This window comes from Myotis myotis, unplaced genomic scaffold (genome assembly GCF_014108235.1).
Source record: "Myotis myotis isolate mMyoMyo1 unplaced genomic scaffold, mMyoMyo1.p scaffold_m19_p_16, whole genome shotgun sequence".
In the NCBI taxonomy this organism is placed as follows: Eukaryota; Metazoa; Chordata; class Mammalia; order Chiroptera; family Vespertilionidae; genus Myotis; species Myotis myotis.
The window spans coordinates 10,055,814-10,078,501 of NW_023416320.1; the positions used below are offsets into that span (position 1 = coordinate 10,055,814).

Below are 22,688 nucleotides of genomic sequence, written 5' to 3' on the forward strand. Positions count from 1 at the left end.
AGGGGTGCAGGTAAGGCTCCTAGAAAGGGCTCAGCCTTGCTCCTGGGCCCTGCCTTCTTTCTTGGAACCCGTGGGTCTGCATTCACTGCTCCAACCCAGGGCCATGTGCTAGACTATGGCGCCTTCGTGAGCCTTAGAAAAAGGCACCCCTTCCAGGTGTCTCTCGGGGTGGGCGCCGCCCCCGGGGCTCAGGGCTGGACTGGATTGTTTTCTTAAATTCTCACAACCACCCAATCAGGTGGGTATCCATGTTGTCTCCCTGTAGTTTTTTTCTTTTTCTTAATTATAAGAGGTTTCCAAACTCTCAGCACCTCCATTCTCTCATCTGCCCAATGGATGTGATACCCCTGGCTCTTTTCTCGAGAGCTTGCTCTGCAGATCGAATGAGATCATAATGATAATAGGCCTCTGGAAAAAGGATTTTAAAACATCCTACAAATGCCAGGTTTTACATGGATCTTCTCCCAGAGTCCTCAAAGACAGTGTCCGGGGCCCGCGGGGGCCTTCCATTCACACAGCCCCCAATCCTACACGTGGGTGTGGCAGAAGGTGGGTTTCCTGCCAGGATGCTGGCGTTTGGGAGTGTTTCCTCCCCTCAAATTGTTAGACGTGTGAGGCTGCAGTGGATGAGGTGTGGGTGCAGGCGCTCAGGCGAGTCACGGCCTGGCAAGCCGGCCTGGACGGGATGACCTCATGGGCCTTTCTTAGTTCTCATTCTAATGACTGGGTTCACTGTTTCATTTCTGGCTTTCTCTCTCCTTCTTGCAGCTGTGGTGTTTGGGAATTAGGGCAAGCATTTGAGATTCCTTTTCTAATCCCTATCAAATGTGGATTTAGTGGCAAAGACTGGGGAACGGAGGAGGGACTCCCCCTGGCTGGAGGCAGTCACTCCGAACATCTGAGAAATTCCAGCAGGAATGCCCACTTCCGCCCTCTGGGGTAGGAGGTCTCTCATGTCACCCAATAGCATCCTTCCCCCAGAATGCAGTGCGTTCCATCTGCGGACTTAAGCCTCACATAGCCTTCTTCTTGGGTGCTTAAGGAATAAGTCTGGTGGTGGTTGTGATAAGGAAGAGACTTAACATTTGCCTTTTCCCAGCTTAACTGTGTCCTTTGATGAAATGCTTCTTGGCGGGTCCCTTAGCCATTTCCACCACTGCCCTGACTGAGATTGAGCCCCCCCACCCTCAGCCAAATTAGTGCAGCAGTGGTCTGATCACCCACCTTGCAAACCACTACGACATCAATTGGCTTTTTATTACATGACTTATCTGCAGAAGACGTAAGTTACATCATATGATGCTAATCATATTACGTCCACCCCTTGTGGTATCACGTACAAATTTCTCAGTCTGAATTTAAAGGCCTTTTATCACTGGCTTCAGGCAACCCCTCCAACTTAATTCCTACCTGTGACTCCTAGCAGTCCCTCTATCACTTATTCTGTCATCCACCCTCTCCATTGGTGCCTTCTCTCAATTCCGAGCTGGCACCCCAAATACGAGCTGGCACCCACAAGGCCAGCTCGTATCAGGACCTTGAACCCAGCCCACTCATGTCTCTGTTTGTCAGCACCACCCAGTTTCATACCAGCTGCTCTTCCACTTGTCCCATTAGCTAAGTCTCCCCAGGTAGACGGTGGTCCCTATCATTGACATTGGTCTCTATCCTAGCTTCTTCCTCATTTCCTGCAGGATCTGGGCAAGCTTCTGTGGCATACAGTAAATAATGAAATCATTTTGACCCCGATCAGGTGTTTGGCCACCCGAAAACTGGATTGATGACTTTCTAGGAAACGAAAGTGTTCGTTTTTTCTTGTGAAAAGAAATAGCATTTGTTTGTAGCCAATACTCACGATCACCCGGACGTGCACATGCACCTGCAACTTTCACAGACACCCTTACAACTTTTCCAGGTGTGAAGAGAAACCGGTGGAGATTGGTGATATGGTTTCCCACAATAGCCAACTTGTACTGCGTTCCTCACGCTCTTCTAACGCGTGTGACCCTCCTCTTTCCCCAGAGAGCTCCTGTGAAAATAAGCGGGCAGACCTGGTCTTCATCATCGACAGCTCCCGCAGCGTCAACACCCACGACTACGCCAAGGTCAAGGAGTTCATCCTGGACATCCTGCAGTTCTTGGACATTGGCCCTGACATCACCAGGGTGGGCCTGCTCCAATATGGCAGCACCGTGAAGAACGAGTTCTCCCTCAAGACCTTCAAGAGGAAGTCCGAGGTGGAGCGCGCCGTCAAGAGGATGAGGCACCTGTCCACGGGCACCATGACCGGGCTGGCCATCCAGTACGCCCTGAACATCGCTTTCTCGGAAGCGGAGGGGGCCCGGCCCCTGCGGGAGAATGTGCCACGGGTCATAATGATCGTGACGGATGGGAGGCCCCAGGACTCTGTGGCCGAGGTGGCTGCAAAGGCACGGGACACAGGCATCCTGATCTTCGCCATCGGTGTGGGCCAGGTGGACCTCAACACGCTGAAGGCCATCGGGAGCGAGCCTCACGAGGACCACGTCTTCCTGGTGGCCAACTTCAGCCAGATGGAGTCGCTGACCTCCGTGTTCCAGAACAAGCTGTGCAGTAAGTCCTGCCCCGTGGCTCTCCCAGGGGCATCATGTGGGTCTCTTTGTTCATCTTCCAGGTTCAGTCTGTGCTGCCTCGTCCCAGGGACTGTGCCTGCAAGGGGTTCAGCAAAGGCCAAAGTAGACATGGCACCGAAGGGTCTTGGGTTCGATTTCTGGTCAAGGGCACGTACCTGGGTTGCCGGTTTGCTCCCAGCTCCCAGTCATGTGGGAGGCAGCCAATTGATATGTCTCTCTCACATTGATGTCTCTCTCTCTCTCCCCTCTTTCCTCCCTTCCTTTCACTCTCTCTGAAAAGCAATGGAAAAATATCCTCAGGGGAGGATTAACACACAAACAAAAAAGCCTGGGTCCACCTAGGGGCTCCAGGAGAGCTTTAAGCAGGGGATAATAATCAATCACTAACGTTTATTGATCTTAAATATGTGCTGTTTTGAGCTATTAGCATATGTTAACTCATTTTATTCACACAACAAACCTGTGAAGTAGGTGCTAGTTGTAATTCCCGTTTTATAGAAAAGGGAACTGAGACCCAGGGAGATTTAGTAACTTGTCCAGGGTCACACAGCACTAAGTGGTTGAGATGTGAATGAACCCAGGCATCCTGGCTCTGAACCTACGTCGTAACCACTGTGTGCCACACAGACTTGAAAGATGAGCAGGAGTTCACCGGCTATGTAGTGGGACGACTGCCCTAAGCCAGGAAAGGAATGATAATTTCTATTGTTTCTTTCTATTTCACTTAAAAACCACCACAACAAAAAACGAGTCCTGATTCCCTGTTAATTTGGTGACCTGCTGAGGAGTCATGACCCACAGTTTGAAAAGTGCTGGTGAGGGACAGGCAGGGAGGGGTGGCCATGGCACCCAGGGACAGGGTTTCAGAGGGAGGTAGGGCTGCCGTGCAGGTGCTCAGACGGAGCTGCGAGCGCTGCTGGGTCTCGGTCTCTCAGTGCGAGTGAGGCGGGAACCTTGGTCAAGCCGCCAGGAAGAGATGCGCTCTGGAGTCAGGCTGCCCTTGAGTGGGAGTCCTGGCTCTGGCTCTCACTGGCTCTGTGGGCGTGAACTTGGACACAGAGGTGGCTTTATAGCCATGGGCAGTGAATTCCCTCACCAGCCACAGCAGGGTGGGGTAGGCCTCCTGAGGCGGCATTCCCAGGCCACCCCTGAGACCACCAGAGAAACTTGGAGGCCAGCTGTCCTGTGATTGACACCCTGTCTACAAGGTGACCAAAACCTACACATCTTGGGGTCCACCACTTTTGCCACCCAGTGAGAGAGGACCCAGAAATTAGGGGCTGAAAATGCGTGTCTATCCCTGAAAACTCATTATAACCGGGGCAGGGCTGCTTTTAATTAACCTTCTGGTACCTGCTTTATCAACCTAGCCTGGTATTTGGAGCCCAGAGGCTGGCCGTTCCTACCCTAGTTGCCCCACCCACCCCACCCCACCCAGGCCAGTCTCAATGTCAGGCCCTGAAAGTGTTCCTCAGACACACCTTTCACCAACCAACCTGGGCAAAGTCTACACTTACTGCACCCTTTGAGGCCCTGTTGTGTTAATTGGGAGGGCAGATTGGCTTCAACAGATGTTGACTTTACATGCCCGGTCATTGTTCCTTTCAAGAGCCCCAGTCAGCCCCACCACTCCTTTGATGATCCCTTTAATCATTCATGCATTCATTAATAAACATTTGTGAACATTCATATTTCCTGGTTAAAAAAAATCCAGTCCTGCCAATGGCAGTCTGCTGATGAATGATTCCTCCCCCTGAACACAAAGCCTTGACCCAGTTTCAACCCCTGAGAAATGAGACCACTCGCAGGCCAGGCGAGGAGGCAGGGCTGGCACGTCCCCACCAGTCACGTCACAAAGGCCCCGCCCAGGGGAGAGCCAGGCATCCGGGCCCGATGCTCATGGACTCACTGCACACTAACCCAGAGAGTTTTGCCGATGGAAACTTTTTATCCTACCTTAGTAAAAATGTCTGGGACTCTTTTGGTTGAAAGTAGTAGAAATTCAACTTGGACTAGGTTGAGAAAGGAGGGGTTGCATGATATTACTCATGGAATTATGGAGAAGAGTAATGATTGACAGTCCTGCCTTCTCTCTATCTCTTCCCTCTGCTTCCCCATGGACTCCTGTGGTCCATGGGCACAGAGCATATCAGCCCATGGACCACCATTGCCTGTGGGTTTTTTTGTTTGTTTGTTTGTTTTTTGTTTTTTAAAAAATATATTTTTATTGATTTTTTACAGAGAGGAAGGGAGAGAGATAGAGAGCCAGACACATCGACGAGAGAGAAACACCGATCAGCTGCCTCCTGCACATCTCCCACTGGGGATGTGCCCGCAACCCAGGCACATGCCCTTGACCGGAATCGAACCCGGGACCCTTCAGTCCGCAGGCCGATGCTCTATCCACTGAGCCAAACCGGTCTCGGCTTGCCTGTGGTTTAAGCCCCCTTTTTCTCAGTTCTGGTTCCTAAATGCCAAGAAAGGACTCTGATTGTCAAACCCTGTCCCACCAGCAGCGGCCAGGAGAGGGGCTGCCTCAGACCCACACCGCAGCTCCCACAGTTCCCATGCATTTGGAGTGAGAAGGGCAGTTTCTAGAAAAAGGGGGTGCTACACAGATGAAACAATTTCAGTGCATATACTGAGGGTCCCTAGACACTGCTCCTGCCTTTATTCTACAGGTAAAGACATAAAGAAAAAGGAGTTACCCAATGTACCTGAACTCCCTCCTTTGTTTGGGGTTGAGGGGAGCTGGAACACAAAGTCTGGCCTCTCGCCCAGCGCTTTTCCATTACACTGAGCTACGGTCTCCTGGTTCCAGGGTCTTCTATGGTGCACAGCCCAAACCAGCCTCAGTGACACGCTGTCACTCTAAAACTATGCAGTAGTTCTTTTAATTCCCCCATCTGACAGGTGAAGGAAGTGGAGTTTCAGTGGTCCTCAACCTTCTGGCCCTTTAACTACAGTTCCTCATGTTGTGACCCAACCATAAAATTATTTTCGTTGCTACTTCATCACTGTAATGTCGCTACTGTTATGAATCGTCATGTAAATATCTGATATGCAGGATGGTCTTAGGCGACCCCTGTGAAAGGGTTGTTCTACCGCCAAAGGGGTCGCGACCCACAGGTTGAGAACCACTGGTTTAGAGACATTAGGTAATTCTGACGAGGCCATGCATGGTAAGTGGCGAAGCTGGGCGCTGGTCTGTTTCCAGAAGCCATCCTCTTCATCACTGTGCTGTCTGCTCGCACAGGTACTTTCTCTGCCCCACATCTCCTGTCTGTGTTCCTTTTCCATCTGCCAGGGTCCCCGGGGCTCATCACTTGGGCCTTGCACCAATTCTTTTTTTATTTTTAATGTTTTTTTTTTTTATTGATTTTTAGAGAGAGGGGAAGGGAGAGGGAGAAGGGAGAGATAGAAACATCAGTGAGAGAGAAATAAGGGTCGGCTGCACCCCCTGCACGCCTCCCACTGAGGATGGAGCCGAAACCGGGCATGTGCCCTGACCAGAAACTGAACCAGTGACCTCCCCGGTGCACAGGACAATGGTCAACCACTGAGCCACAGCAGCCAGGCCTTGCACCAGTTCTAAGTGCTGCGTAGCTGGTTTCCTGGACTTCAGACCTCCTTCATTATAAAGGGAAACAGTGACACGCTGAGGGTTCATCAGGAATGCTCTGTGCCCGTGGGGAACTTGACTCCGGCAGTAGTAAAAGCAGAGAGCTTTCCAGGCGCAAAGCAAATGCACATTCAAAACAGGATGGTGATTTCCCCTCACAATTCTGTGAAGAACTTGGAGTCGATCAGGCTGAGTGCTGAGGTTTGGAGGGGGTTGGACATACTCTCAGGCATTGCTGGTGAGAGCCACCTTGCCAGGCAATCGGCTGTGTCCATCAGACTAGGACGCAGTCCAGGAGAAACAGTTGTGCGTGTGTCTGAGGAGGTGTGTTTGGGAATGTTCATCAGAGGATTGCGAAAGCAAAGATTTGGGACCTGCTCAGATGTCAACCAATGGGGAAGTGGCCAAGTACAATGAATCATATGAACAAGGGGTAAAGCGATTGAAAGGAATCAATGAGCGTTAATGTATTTGATCACATGTAAGATATACAGTTGATTCTCATTATTTCAGCAATTATCTATAATAATAAAAGCATAATATGCTAATTAGACCAGATGTTCTTCCAGACGAAGCCAGTGCTTCGAGGGAAGCCGGTGCCAGCAGCTGGGGGAAGGAAGGCCTACTCTTGCACGAATTTCATGCATCGGGGCCTCTAGTGTTCTATAAAAGTAATGGTGAACACAATTAGCGAATACTGGTTCATTGCTCCTAGGAGCGGAACAGGTTCCTGTGAGGCTCTGGTCACATGTTTGTCACCTGATCAACACATAACCTTGTTTTATGTGTGTTTTTTGTTTAAAGACTTCATTTAATACCGATTGTTGATTCACTAGCTTGGACCTCAGAGCCCACAGCACTATCACTCATGCCTGAACGAAATTTATCTGATGCACATTTTCTCCATAAATGGCATCGCAGCCTCTTGCACTTGGGACACGAGACACACTTCACTAGCACTCAGCAAACGCTAGCACTACGCTTGGGGCCACCTTCCACAGCAGAACACCAGCAAAGAGCACACAGACGCCAAAGCCATGGCACTAAGTAGACCTTGAAAAGGACACTTGCCTACAGTCTGAGAGCAGGAGCTCAAGGCCGAGCAGCGCCTTGATCGACCCCAGCCGGCAGCATGCGCACCAGGCGGCTCAGACGTCCCCTCGCTCTGAGCCTGTCCACGAAGGACTGTGAAAGCACTGTGCGTATTGGCTGCAGGGTTACAAATACCTTTTAGCCAGGAGGCGAATGCGCAAATACAGGATCCGCAAATAACGAGTCTCACCTGTATGTGTCCTCTCATTTTAACAACTCTGAAATGGGGGTGCATCTCGGGTTCCGTGAAAGATGGTCTATACATCAGCACAGATAGACTCTGTGAGTAATGTTCAGTGAAAACCAAGCTGAGGATCAACATATAGGGCGAGCCCATGTATGTAAAACGAAACAGAAGGCCATCATGCCTGCCCTTAGCTGCGTAACGGTTAACACGCCTGCGCACTCATCCCCCAGGTACTGGGCACTGTTCTGAGCACTTTATTATTGATTATTTTAACCCTTACAAGGCCCTTATGAGGTAGGTGCTGTTATTATCTTCACTTTCTGCACAGAGATGACTGAAGTTGCCCATGGCCACAGAAACAGAAATTTATTTCACACCGAAGTAAAAATGATTGATTGTATTTCCTCTATGAACTTTCCTAACGTGACCTGTGTCTTATTTGTATCCTGGGAGCTTATAGTCATAAACTCAGAATGATCATTCTGAATCGTATTGTTATGAAATAAATAAGTTTTACTCCCCTCCTCCTTCATATAGTGCTCACCATGTTTCTTACTTAGAAGTAAGGAGACATACACCTGCGTTATACCGGCGCTTTCACTGGTAGCTGAGTTTTTCTAAGCAATGGATTAATGGGGTTGTTCTTAGCTTTTGAAAGCTTCTTTTGTTTTAGTTTCTACAAATATATTTCTACATATGGTCATCTTTCTTGTTTTTGAGAACACTTGCATAACTTGTTTATACTGATGTTTGTAAGTTTTAAATATGTTCAAGTTGCATGATTTTGAGTACAGTAATAAATTAAAATATTTAAAAAAATAAGAATTTTTATGAGCTCCAGACAGATTTATGCAAGAACTGATATGTCTGAAAGCTGAGATACTTCAAAAACTAATTGCAGAAATATTTTAAAATGAGACATAAAGCTTATGAAATATGGAACATATGAATGCATTATTTTACTCTCAAAATTCAGCATAACTTTTGCATATTAAAAACATTACACTATTCTTGGGATTTATGATCCTGAGAAACTGTTGATACTTTTTTGGTTGTTGTTAATACTCACCCGAGGATATTTTTTCTATTGATTTTTTTTTTTTTAAGAGGGAATGGAAGGGAAGAAGGGGGAAAGAAAGAAACAGAATGAATGGGAGAGAACCAAGATGGCGGCATAGGTTAATGCCGGAGTTTGCTGCTTTGAACAACTACTTCAAAAGTGAAACCAAAAAACGGAAGGGACATCACCCAGAACCACAGGAACGCTGGCTGAGTGGAAATCCTACAACTAGGAGGAAAGAGAAACGCATACGGACACTCAGAGGAGGCGCAGTGCTGAAGTCAAGTTCTGAGGTGCGGAGTGCGCGGAGCTGGCTGGCGGCGGAGGGCGCGGTTGGCGTTTTCAATCGGGTGGGAGTAGCAGACTCTGAGCTCCAGATCCGGGCGAGTCTTTAGGGACCCAGACTCAAACGGGAGAAGCGGGACTGTCTGGCTTCGGTCAGAGCGAGTGCAGCTTTCTCTCTGAGCTTTGCAGCGGGTGCTGGGACTCAGAGAGGCAGAGCCCCTGGGGACAGGACTGAGAGCCGCCATAACTGCTCTCTCCGGCCCACCCTGTAGATCCTGTGCGACCCGCCCCGCCCAAGCCCTGCACAGAGGCTTTTGCCGGATAGCCTCAGGCAAAGGCTAGATTAGCACCTCCCTAGAGGACAGAAGTTCTCTCACTGCTGACACAGCTGATCCTCATAGCCACTTGGCCTGGAGGTCAAACCCTCCCTGGAATTAGCTACAACAATCAAGATTTAACTATAAGACTGCGCACAAAGACCACTAGGGGGTGCACCAAGGAAGCATAACAAAATGCGGAGACAAAGAAACAGGACAAAATTGTCAATGGAAGATATAGAGTTCAGAACCACACTTTTAAGGTCTCTCAAGAACTGTTTAGAAGCCGCCGATAAACTTAACGAGATCTACAAGAAAACTAATAAGACCCTCGATCTTATATTGGGGAACCAACTAGAAATTAAGCATACACGGACTGAAATAACGAATATTATACAGACTCCCGACAGCAGACCAGAGGAGCGCAAGAATCAAGTCAATGATTTGAAATGCGAGGAAGCAAAAAACACCCAACCGGAAAAGCAAAATGAAAAAAGAATCCAAAAATGCGAGCATAGTGTAAGGAGCCTCTGGGACAGCTTCAAGTGTACCAACATCAGAATTATAGGGGTGCCAGAAGATGAGAGAGACCAAGATATTGAAAACCTATTTGAAGAAATAATGACAGAAAACTTCCCCCACCTGGTGAAAGAAATGGACTTACAGGTCCAAGAAGGGCGGAGAACCCCAAACAAAAGGAATCCAAAGAGGACCACACCAAGACACATCATAATTAAAATGCCAAGAGCAAAAGATAAAGAGAGAATCTTAAAAACAGCAAGAGAAAGAAACTCAGTTACCTACAAGGGAATACCCATACGACTGTCAGCTGATTTCTCAACAGAAACTTTGCAGGCCAGAAGGGAGTGGCAAGAAATATTCAAAGTGATGAATACCAAGAACCTACAACCAAGATTACTTTATCCAGCAAAGCTATCATTCAGAATTGAAGGTCAGATAAAGAGCTTCACAGATAAGGAAAAGCTAAAGGAGTTCATCACCACCAAACCAGGATTATATGAAATGCTGAAAGGTATCCTTTAAGAAGAGGAAGAGGAAGAGGAAGAAAAAGGTAAAGATACAAATTATGAACAACAAATAATGCATCTATCAACAAGTGAATCTAAGAATCAAGTGAATAAATAATCTGATGAACAGAATGAACTGGTGATTATAATAGAATCAGGGACATAGAAAGGGAATGGACTGACTATTCCTGGGGGGGAAAGGGGTGTGGGAGATGCGGGAAGAGACTGGACAAAAATCGTGCACCTATGGATGAGGACAGTGGGTGGGGAGTGAGGGCAGAGGGTAGGGCGGGAACTGGGAGGAGGGGAGTTATGGGGGGAAAAAAAAGAGGAACAAATGTAATAATCTGAACAATAAAGATTTAATTAAAAAAAAAAAAGAATCGCTGTGAGGAGAATGTAAGAATGGGTGTATCTGGTACAGTCGCAGTTCAATAAACCTTAGTTATTCTCACCCAAAAAAAAAAAAAAAAAAAAAAAAAAAAAAAGAGAGAAACAATAATGGGAGAGAGACACAGCAATTGGTTGCCTGCTGCACGCACCCCTACTGGGGCTTGGGATCAAACCTACAACCCAGGTACATGCCCTTGACCAGGAATCAAACCTGCAGCCTTCCATGTGCAGGGTCATGCACTAACCACTGAGCAACACAGGGCAGGGCAAAACTGTTGATTCTTCTCATTTAACTAATAGTTTTTCCTCCAACTCCATTGCTGCCTACTGAAATCCACACGTTTGCCAAAGCCCCCTCTGGTATCAGCAGGCTTTGTGATCTTCCTACTCACCAGTCGGGTATTATTAATTGAACCAGAACATTTCTCCTTTTGTTGGTCATTTAGACCTGGTTTTAGTTGGATGTTGGCAATTTTATATGGCTTAGCCTCACGTCATTTCCCTTTAGCCCTCCATGGTCCTTTATCTGGGTATGGCGGATAGCATCTTATCTAGAACTATCTCATCTGACCAGAGGCTGTGAACCCCTGTGAGGGTGGGGACCGAAGCTTGTTTCTCTTTGGGCCCTGCTCTCTCACCCCAGAGTAGGTTATGAATAAATGTTGGCAGGGTGCATGAAGTTAGAGAAGGCGTCATCGTTGCCTTAACTTGCTGTATGTTTCTTTCCAGTGGCCCACATGTGCAGCCTCCTGGAGCATAACTGTGCCCACTTCTGCATCAACACCCCTGGCTCGTACGTCTGCAGGTGCAAACAAGGATACATCCTCAACGCGGATCAGACAACTTGCAGAAGTAAGATTGCTTGGCTGATGCATCCACGCTGTCCTCCTCTTTTCTCCCGCTCCCTCTACCTTCATCTGGGCCCATTTAAGTCATCCGTGGCCCCTCACCCAGCCAAGTCGTTGCCTCCCTAACAATAGAAACCAGGTTTTGTAATTCATATATTTTGTGTTGACCGCCACCCCCCACACTGCCATCATAGTGCCTAGGCCAGAGTCAAGCACATAGTAGGCCATCAGGAAGAGTGTGGAAGAGGGTTGGAGGTACTTCCCAGAAATAGCCGCCTTGAATTCATGAGCTGGTGTCTTTTACTTTTCAGCGAGCTGTTCTTTGGGGAGAACTGCTACCGAGCCTTTCCATCCCCTGTCTCTATTAACTGTTCCCTGAGGGACTGTCTCCATATTTTAGTTTCTCCTCGGAAGCGTGGACTCAGGCTGAGTTAGTAACATGGGCTGGGGATGATTATTCAAGTTCTGCTTTAGATGTGCACCGGGATCTACTTGCTCTGGTGAAGGACACTTTATAGGATCCTAAGGAGAAAAGGGCAAACAGATATGTGCGAATGGGATCCACGTTCTTTTTGGCCAAGCCCGAAAACTAGACAGAGTGCCTTTGAGCCAGCACGAGGTAACCCACCTCTCGGAGGAGAGAGTTACTCAAATGCTGACGGTTGTACGCGTCCCTTTTTCAAGTTGTAAATAAAGCCACTGCATTGGTCAGGACACCCAGGCTACCAAAGCAAGGAAGACGGGCCCACATGGAGGCAGATGAAACCCGGCTAACCGGACGGGTAGTCATGCAGTGCGTAACTGTGATTATACCGCAAGGTAAGCAATGAAGCACTAATGCAGCGGTTCTCAACCTGTGGGTCGTGACCCCTTTGGCGGTAGAACGACCCTTTCACAGGGGTCGCCTCAGACCATCCTGCATATCAGATATTTACATTACGATTCATAATTCATAACAGTAGCGACATTACAGTTAGGAAGTAGCAACGAAAATAATTTTATGGTTGGGTCACAACATGAGCAACTGTAAGTAAAGGGCCAGAAGGTTGAGAACCACGGCACTGATGGGAGCCATTTGCACCAACGGCTGTAATTAGTATGGCATTTATAGAGCCAAACCGCGTTTTCCTCTCGTCTTCTCACTTTTCAGTTTTGGGGTTGAGAGTGGTTGGCAGCCTCCCCGCCGACCCCCCGAGATTAGGGAACACCTGCCTGCCTCCTCGGCTCCCTGGCCGTGGAGCCCAGGGCTGTGTCCTCGCTCCTCTCAGACCCTCGGATCCCAGGGTGTTGAGAGCAGCCTGACTCATCCTGATCCGCTGGAACCTCTGACTCTTCCTGTTTTCACATCACAAACTACTCGCACCAAAGACTCGGGGGGGTTGAGTCGAGTTACTAGGCAACTGGGAGAGCCCGGGCAAGGTCACCTCGCCCGCTGCTCAGCAAGCCACCTAAACAGCTTTTTGGGCACGCTCCATCCTCTCCCGGTGCTCTCCCCCGTCTCCTGCTCCAGCGTCTTCAGGACCCCCCCCCACCCCCACCCCGAAGGAACTTCTTCACAGAAGGCTCAGCCACCACCTCCTTGCTAACTCCCTTCCTGCCTTCCCTCTTAGGAGCACAGAAGTTCCTGTCCTTGTCTCCTGCCCCGTGACCTGCTGGGATCTGGGCATCTGCCCATGTCCATTGTCTGTGGGCTGGCTTAGTGAAGCCAGAGGACTTGGAGGCCAGCAAATAAAAATAGAAACTTCTCCCCTGATGTCCTGAGCAAGGCCTTCCCCACCCGCCAGGCTTTCCAACCTCAAGCTGTGAGGCCCCGGGGTGCCCCCAGTGATGGTCTGGCCTGGGCTCCCTCCTGTGCAGAACTGTGGCTGCAAAGAGCATGAAGCAGAAGCTGCTGGGCTGAATTCAGACAGACTGATGGAGGGGCAAGGAGGCCCAGGGGGTGGAGGGATGTGAGTGAACCCAGGAGGTGGTTCAAGCTTCTGTAACTACCGGAGCCGACCCCTGGGCCTCACCCCAGGGATTCAGAGTCAGCAGATCTGGCATGGGGCCCAGGACTCTGCATTATCAGTGAACTTCTGACATAGATTGCTGCCCCGCTTTGAGAGTCACTGGTGTCCAGCAGCGAGGGAAGAGGGGGCAGGAGGGAAGGGAGAGAAGGGCTTCTAGTTAAGGGACAAGGGATGGAGCTGGAGCCAGGGCTGAGCCGGCCCATCTGACCCAGCCCTGCAGTCGCTCTGAAGCAGTTCAGCTGCCTTTGCCATCAGCTTAGCACCAGACTCATATGTACAGTCAGAAAGAGCAGTTCTCACTCTCTCAGAAAAAGATAATAACTCTGTTGCTTGCCTGCCTGAAATTGGTATACCAGTGGCCTTGCAGAAAGGACAGGGCCTTTATAGTCCACAGACCCGGGTTCGAATCCTGACATCATCAGTCCTGGGCTGTGGCTCTCTCACCCTGAGCTGTTATTTAAACTCCTTGACTCAACTTCCTCACCCATTAAACGGAAGGGTGGTGACAAATGAAGACCTATCTCATTGGTGAGCCCATGTTAGTCCATGGTTTTGGTCGGTAGACAGTTAAAAGCTGTGCCCAGGGGAGGCTGGGCCATACCTGACCTCTGCTTATGAGCTGCTTGTGGGGACCAGTCCCTGCCAGCACCGAGAGGGACTCAGTGGGCCTGGCCAGGAATAAGATGTGCCGGGCAGCGTGCAAATTGCTGGAAATAAGACAGTGAATAAGCCAGCAGTGCCCCTGCTCTCTCAGAGCTCACGTTCTCGCACGAGAGTAAATCAGATCAGCGATCAAGGTTATTGCCACCGAAAGCGATCGCAGCCCTTGCCCAGCTCGGTGTGCTGTACACCGTCAGGCTGACTGTCGCCTCTTCCTAAGTGTGTACCACGTGCCAGGGCTCTCCTCCGTGCTGCATATTGTTATCTAACAACAGCTCTTACTCATCATTCTCATGTACAGATAAGGAAAACACGGTACAAAAAAGCTTAGACCATTTACTGGAGGCTGTATGGCTCTTAATGTGACCAAACCAGAATACCAATCCTGCTATGTGTGACTCCATAGTCCTAGCTCTTAATCACCATGGACACTGTCTCATGATCCTTGCGGGCCCCGATATGGCAGCAGAGTAACCCCACAACCAGAGACACTCCTCCAATCCCAGGAAACAGGCAGGTTCAGAAGCTCATCGATCTCAGGGGGAATTCAGGACGAATTCACCAGGACTAACAGTCAAATGATTGTCATCACCCTCCTTCCCCCAAGACAGCTACCAGCTGCTGTGATATGTCATTTTACATGATGATTGTGACAGTGCCTCCGAGGTGACTGCCTTCACACACACACACACACACACACACACACACACACACCATCTCCGCCATGTTCTATGCATACTCTGTGGAGAGAGGAGGCGGACACAGCTCATTTGTAGGCTCTTCAAGTGGAAATGGCCCTTGGCTGTCAGACCTGTAGCTCCCTCCCCCACATAGCCCAGGAGCTGTGCTCCCTCCTGGAGCCCCAGATGGGCAGGTCCACCACGCTCGCTCCCTGGGACACCAGGTCCTTGCAAAGCCCCTGCTTCCCCCTCCAGCCTGGATCAGTGGTTGAGCTGATAGCCTACTCCCCGTAATGCCCACCCTTGATGGGACCTCTGCCATCTGAAGCCATATACTAAAATGTGTAATTCCCTTTCCAAATAAAAAGAGAGGGCCCTTTCATTTTGGAAGAGTATTATCTACCCCCCACCCCCATTGATTTCCTCTTTTTCAGAAGAAGTGTACATACATCTTTTGGTGACCTGGTGTTGGGTCTCTTCATTATCCAGATAACTCTTTTCTGGGCACCAGTTGGCCAGTGGCTCAGAAGGTGCCCTTCCATTCAAAGACTAGCTGAAGCACATGAAATAATCTTACCTTCAAACTTCTGTCCACATGGGCAACTTGAAATAAGCTGGAGGTCAACACTGTGGAGTCTTCTGTTCTCCAAAAAGTCTTCCCCATCCAATACCATCCTATGAGGTATATGCAAATGTGTTAGCATAATGCCTAGCTCACAGGGTTCAGTAGAAGTTTATCTCTTCCCCTTTCCCCCCAAAAAAGGGGCTGGCGGGGGGTGGGGGGATCCTCATGAAATGGGCCTGTCTTCATACCCCTGTTTCCCCCATCATTCCCTTCCCCTTGAATTCCTACTAATAAGAAAGAATTTTATCTTGTTTCCTTTTCTTTGTTTTTTTATTTTTTAAACAAAGAATTTTTTTTCCCTTTCCTTCCTTCTAGAATAATTAATCTATCTGGAAGAATAATGACAATGCAACATTTAGAAAACTTCACTTGGCAAAAAAATGTAAACGTCCTTGTCCAACTTTCACATATTTTTCTCTCTGAAGAACCATGCTAAATGTATTTTATTGCTTTCATTCTTCAGGTATGTCCCTGACATTATTTTTCCCAAGATACTTAAGTAATTTAATAGCTTTTATATTACAGTTTAATCAAGGGGCTTGAGCTAGAAAAACAGTCCCATTATTAAAGTGAGAAAGCTATAACCAACATTCCTCATCAATTTAGATGCAGAAATTCTTAAAAACTTGGCAAATAGAATCTATATATAATCAAATCCAAAAAACCCCAAGCGATATAATTAACCATACTGACAGATTTTTAAAAAGACATGATTATTTCAATATATGCAGAAAAAACCTTGGATAATACCCACCATTCATTCATTATAAACACTTTCAGAAACTAGGAATAAAGGGGAAATTCCTCAACCTAATAAAAGGCATCTATGAAAAAGCCTCTAGTTAATATCATACCCAAGAGTGTGCATGAGCCCGACTAAATGCTTTCCTCCTAAGTAAGGAACAAGGCAGTATGTCCACTCTCATTACTTCTACTCGACACTGTCCTGGAGGTTCTAACTCAGTGGTTCTCAGCCTTGGCTGCACATGAGAATCACCTTGGGAATCTTCTTAAAATCCTGATTTCTGGGCCTCATCCTCCGGAAATTCTGTTTTCTTTGTTATGAAGTGGGGCCACAACATTAGTAACAAAGAAGCAGAATTTCTGGAGGATGAGGCCCAGAAATCAGGATTTAAAAAAGATCCCCAAGGTGATTCTAATGTGCAGCCAAGGTTGAGAACCACTGTTCTAATATTATAGTGAAATAAAAAGATTCCATTTATATAAAAATTCAGGAAATGCCAACTTTAGAAGGTGGTTGCCTGGGGCCGGGGGGAGGGTAAGGGCAGGAGGAGGGATTACCAAGAGGCAGGGGAGAGTTTGGAGGGTTTAGGGTGATGGATATGTCATTACCTCGGTTATGGCGATATGTTGAGATGTCAGATTTATTAAATTGTATGCGTAGCCCCATGGCTTCACTAGAGCTACATTTAAGTCAGTGTCCAGAGTTTCCATTCCATGTTAGGACAGTCCCACTCAGCATCAGGCTAGTTTAGCTTGTGTTCCCCACTGCAGTCCATCAGTCCACTGCATGCGGGGTCCACAGGGCCACATGGCTATGGAGGAAATACAGGTGAATGCAAGGTAGCAGGAACAAGAGCCAAGGACTAAGAGAGAGAATCCCTTCGTTTTGGGGATTATATATTCACACATTTTCATGGGCTTGCAGTGGCCATGCCCATTCTGGCCAATGATCTCTGTTCCCAGGTGTGACTGACAAGAACCTTCCCTAGTCGCCCCAACTTCACTGGGCATATCCATCTCTCCTTTATTGAGCCCCATCCCCCAGTGATTTGCAGGGGATGGGCCAGCGGTTCCCTGGGCAGTGTGAAATTGCAGCTTCCTGGTGAAGTTGGCCAAATGACATGCCTATGTCTGGCCTCCCCTTTGCTCCTTTCCTATCTATAATTATAAAAGCATAATATGCTAATTAGACCGGACGACCTTCCGGACGAAGCCGGGGCTGCAAGGGAAGACCGGGAAGCCTGGGTCCCAAGTGCTGGCCGGCGGCCAGAGAGAAGCCAGTGCCGGCAGCTGGGGGAAGGAAGGCCTACTCTTGCATGAATTTTGTGCATCGGGCCTCTAGTTATTAATAACTAGCTAATTACAACAGTGTCGCATCCATTCATTCATTTATTCATTCAGTACTTATTGACTCTTTTCAATGGGCCAGGCATCCTTAGGGGATGGGGGGCAGGAGAAAAGTAAGTGTTTCTCTTACATGTTCAAGACCCAAGAAATACTCAGATCTTGGCTTCCCTTGTGCTGCCCACATGGGGAGCAGAATAGGAAATATGCAATTAGGTTGCAATTCTAATCAATCAGTTCAGTCAACATGTATTCAGTGCACATGTTTCTTATACCCATAGAATTAATTAGGCGACCACAGCCGTCATCTCTGCGCCAGGGAGGAGTGTATGACATCAGATGGGGGAATAGCTTCAGAGAGGAAACCTGGTTTTGAGAGAAAATGAGTGACTGCGGGAAAGAGCCCACACAAGTGGCTGGGTGCAGCCGGAGATGGAGGGTCAGAGTTCACGGAAATGCCTAGCTGGATGTGCGGGGTGGCGCTCACTGACCCTGCAAATGGATGAGTCTTGGAGGGAGAAAGAGAAGGTCAGGGCCTGAGCTCCGGGGCAGCCCACAACAGAGTGTGGAGCACACAGGCTCCGGGTAAACAGCTGAGACCGCCTGAGCAGAAGCAGAGACTTGCTGAGCAGAGGAGCGTCGGTCATGGGGCTCCTGCTTAGCCGAGCTGCTGGGCCCGGAACTGGGACAGCATTGCATGCAGTGTGCTCTGGCTGTGCCTGGGAGCAGGATTTGAAAGTGGGGGGGAGGTTAATCTGGATGAGTAGGGCCCCGTGGGAGAACTGAACTGACTAAATGTGAGTGGAGAAATCCCAGCTGTGAAAGAATTATTACACGGCAGGGAGAAGTGAGTTTGAATCTTGGAGAGCTTCTGTGATTTCTTATTTTCAAGTGGTTCTCAAAGTGGGGTCCCCCAACGGCAGCATCAACTTTGTGGGGAAACGTGTTGAAAATTCAAATTCCCAGGCCCTACCCTAGACTCAGAGTGAGGCTTAGAAATGTGTTTTATTTTATTTATTTTTTTATTTCAGAGGGAGAGAGAGAGAGAAAAATCAATGATGAGAGAGAATCACTGATTGGCTGCCTCCTGCACGTTCCCTACTGGGGATGGAGCCTGCAACCCGGACATATGCCCTGACTGGGAATGCAACAGTGACCTCCTGGTTCATAGGTTGATGCTCAACCACTGAGCCACACCGATGGGGCAGGGATGTGTGTTTTAACAGGCCCTCTAGGGGCTTCTGAGGTAAGCTCAAGTTTGGAAACCACTAACCTAAATGTTTTAAAGTCTATCTCTCCCTGGGAGATCCCATCAGTAGGAGGTTTATACCAAGGATGTGATGACGTGACAGCCCTTTGCACATTGCAAAGCTCTATAGGAGAGTATGGCGTTATTCGCTCACGTTTATGATTTGGATCAACTGAATTCAATCAGATTTACTTATGTTCTAAGGCTTTATTTTGGGGATCCCCCCTTCTTTTCCATTCTCGGGAGAAAACTGAAATCTTGATAGCTAGCGTGCAGGTGAATTGGTGGGGAACGAATGGAACCGCTGGGGGAGAGAAGGGCGTGAGCGCAGCTGGAGTGTGCCTGGCGGACAGGTGGTTTTTCTCCGGACAGTCGGCTTGTTTTGCTTCTCCCAGCCTAGAAGCGCAAGGCTGATGACTCACAGTTACTGTCGAAGGTCTTTAAATCCAGCTGTCAAAATAAGATTAGTGCTTTCAGGCATGATAAAAGAAGGGAACCGGTCCCCCGCACGCACACTTGGGTTTTTCCTGTGTTTGTGGAGCCGTAACTCTGACGAGCTTTTGAGTTTGAGCAGGTGGCGATCCCACAGGTTCCCACCCGAGTGAAATCTATAATAATAAAAGCGTAATATGCTAATTAGACTGGACGTCCTTCCAGACATCCTTCTGGATGAAGCTGGGGCTGCAAGGGAAGCCTGGGTCCCAGGTGCCGGCGGGAGGAAGGCCTACTCTTGCACGAATTCCGTGCATCGGGCCTTTAGCAGCCCTAATAATACTCTTCTCTCCTCCGTTGTGTGGTCGATCAGTTTTGATTTTTACATCTTAGCGTAAATAACAGCAGGAGCATGTCTTTAAGGGTGTTCATTTTGCTTTAACTCCAAAAGGAGAGATTAAATTGTCATTGATGTCAACAGTATGCAATGTGGCTTGCCTAAAATTCTGAAACGTCAGTAAAAGCCCTCGGATTTCACCCAGGATGACGTCAGCTACAGCAGCCACAGTCTTTGTCCCGTGCTCTGGTCCAGTGTAACCAGATGAAAGTGGTCCAAGTTCTCTGGGCAAAGGCACCAGGCCAGGGTTTCGAGATCACAAATGAAGGAAGGCACTGAAATCTACGGTGCATGGGAGAGGCTGGGGACACACTGAGGAGGGATTTGAGCACAACTTTCCCTCCTAAAATTCTCCAGGAACTAAGAGAAACAAGCACATTTTGCGGACTCTCAGCCAGTGCTAAGGATCGCTCTCTGGCGAGGCATGGCTTGAGTGTGGTGAGTGAGGTCTTTCGTTATAAAACTCAGAATTTCCTACTTTGCTGTATCAGATCAATTCAGAATAGAACTCACAGGCCAAAACTTGGTCAGAGATACATGACATTATTTAAAGGAGCCAGAATCTAAGGGCCGTGTGTAAGGTTTTCATAGGCACCCAACAAAGTGACACTACTAGTAATTAGAATTGGGATGTCGGCAACATGTGGGTGGGGCTCACCTCTCCTCCATGCTTAACTAGGCCCACACCACCAAGACCTGTCTTTACCCCAGTCTAAGGAAGAAGGAGGCTAATGTCTGCTGAGTACCTACCAGCTGCAATAAGACGTCCTCGCCACTTAATTATTTAACCTCCAGGAAAATTAAATCTTACAAAAATCACCCAGCTGCAGCCAGGTTTGGCTCCAGAGGCAATATTCTCTCACTCGATCTGATCACCTTCCCCCCCCACCCCCCCACCCCCCAAGTCTAAGGAAACCTGTCTTCCCTTTATCTCCTCCTGCCAGGTTCCAGTCCCTGCTTTTCCACATTACCTCCTTCAGGTCCATGTATAAAATAATCTTTCCAGTGAGATGACCTTCTGACCACACTATTTAAAACAGAAGCTCCTTACTCTCCACACTCCCAACCCCCTTTTCCTGTTAATTTTGTTCTGCAGCGAACTCATTTTTTTGGTTGATTTTTCTTTGTTAAATGGCATTTACGTATATAAAATAAATATCAAAAATATAAGTCTTTGTTTCACTATGGTTGCAAATATCAGAAAATTTCTCTATGTGACACGGCACCAGAGTTAAGTTAGGGTTTTTCAAAATGCTGACACGCCGAGCTCAAAAGGTTCGCCATCACTGACCTCGAGCATCTAACATAATATGTGGTTTTCCCTCCTTGTTTTGTTTATGCCTGGCTCCTCTCAGTGGGAAAAGCTCTCCAGGGGGAAAAGCTCTGATTTGAATTGTTCACCAATTCCTGTGGTGTAAATACCGCCACCGCCGCTGATTTCAAGAAATGCACTTGGCCTTGATGACTGTGGAGTTGGGAAGAGGTGTGCAGTCTGGCGTGTGAGTTGGTAGGAACTGGCTCCTACACAGCACTGGCTCCATGGGGACAGGGATCGGGCGACCGATGTTTTAAATCTATTTTATTCCCTGTTGTTTTTCTAGCAGTTTGAACAGATTTGACTAATTCAGTCAGTCATATAAATATATAGGGTGTCCCCCCCCCCCAATGTACACACACACTTTGAATCAGTGTAAAGGCAGTGTTTATTAGAATAGATTTCATTTTCAAAATTAAAGTATGTATACATTTTGGGGGCTCACCCTCTATTTTTAAAAGTGGACCATATGTCAGACACCATGCTAGATATGTGAGCTAAAAGACTGAGCAAAACAAGCATCGCCTCATAGGATAGGGGAAAGAGACATTCAATAATCAATTGCACATTGTGTTAGATTAGTGGTAGGAGAAACTATGTGGGGCCCTGGACCTCTAATAGGCTGGTGGCTGTCAAGTCAGATCAACCAGTGCCCATTAAGCACCTTCTGTATGAGGCGCGTGGTGTTACTCAGCAGCCTGAGGAAAGAGAAGACACCCAGTTAGTCTCAGAGCTTACGGCCTCGGTGAGATTGGCGAGGGAGTTTGCCCGGTCAGTCCTGTGTTTGCGTTGCATGGATGTGGGTTCATTGGTCCATTCACGAGTGCCTATGGAACACCTGCACTGTGCCAGGCGCTGTGCTAGGCACTGGGGATGCCGCAGACGCAAGGCAGCGGGTCTTTAGCTGTTGCGATCATTTTCCTGGTGTCTGCAGCCGGGGGCTGGTTCCCAGATGTCATTGTGCTCTGAGCTCTCTCTTCCTCAAGATGAGGAGAGGGAGGAGTCCTGTTCCCTTCTCTCTCGTCTTCCCATGACCCCGCTTCTGATGGAGGAGAGTATTTTTAGGACTTGAGGAACATCTGAGAGTTGGGAGGCAGGGGCCTGGACCTTGGCCACTGTTCATTCAGCAGATGAACACGTATGGAGCACCAGCTACACGCACGAGGACACGGAACTAGGCTCTGGAGAATCCAAACTGAGGCAGACCAAGCTCACGTGCCGGTGGAGCAGACAGACTGCAACCAGGTCCTTCCAATACCCTGGGGAAAATGCAGAGGAGCAAGAGTAGAGCCGCATGTACGGTGCCAGGGATTTGGAGGAAGGCGTCCAGCCAACCTGGGAAGGCTGCCTGGAGGAGGTGACATTGGACTGAAGTTGTGAGCCACGAGTTGGGGGGGGAGGTCATCAGGTAAAGAAGATCTGGAAGGCTAATGGCAGCTCTGAATCCAGTGCTTCTGCCGCCCCCAGGGTTTTATCACCCTTCAGTGAAACGCTCCCAGGCTGTTAGAAAAAGAAGGGCTGTTTTTCAAAAGCATAAGGAATCATCCAAAAAAAAGTCTGTATTTGTTTCAAATGGAAGTGACCGCTGCCAAAAAAACAACCGTTGTTTTGTCAGGACCTCGTCTGTATTTATTCCGTGTCTTTAATGAATTTTATCCCATGGTTTCCCTCGGGACAGTGCAGCTCACCAGTGGCCATAAATCCCCAGCCTCCTGGAAACAGCATGAAAGGCCACGGCCATGAAGCCAACGGGCAGGCCTGCTGTTTGTGGGACTGTCCTTCTGAAATC

General features: G+C 48.4%; 1 protein-coding gene across 4 annotated transcripts in view; it reads left to right on the plus strand.

Annotated features, from left to right (window-relative positions):
- The window catches only part of MATN2 (matrilin 2), a 112,453-nt gene that overhangs the window by 45,245 nt on the left and 44,520 nt on the right, over positions 1–22,688 (plus strand). For all 4 annotated transcript variants that reach the window (XM_036337829.1, XM_036337830.1, XM_036337827.1 and 1 more), the window contains exons 3-4: positions 2,023–2,592; positions 11,326–11,448. In XM_036337829.1, the coding sequence (XP_036193722.1) occupies positions 2,023–2,592; positions 11,326–11,448 (693 nt within the window). The remainder of the gene's footprint in view (positions 1–2,022; positions 2,593–11,325; positions 11,449–22,688) is intronic.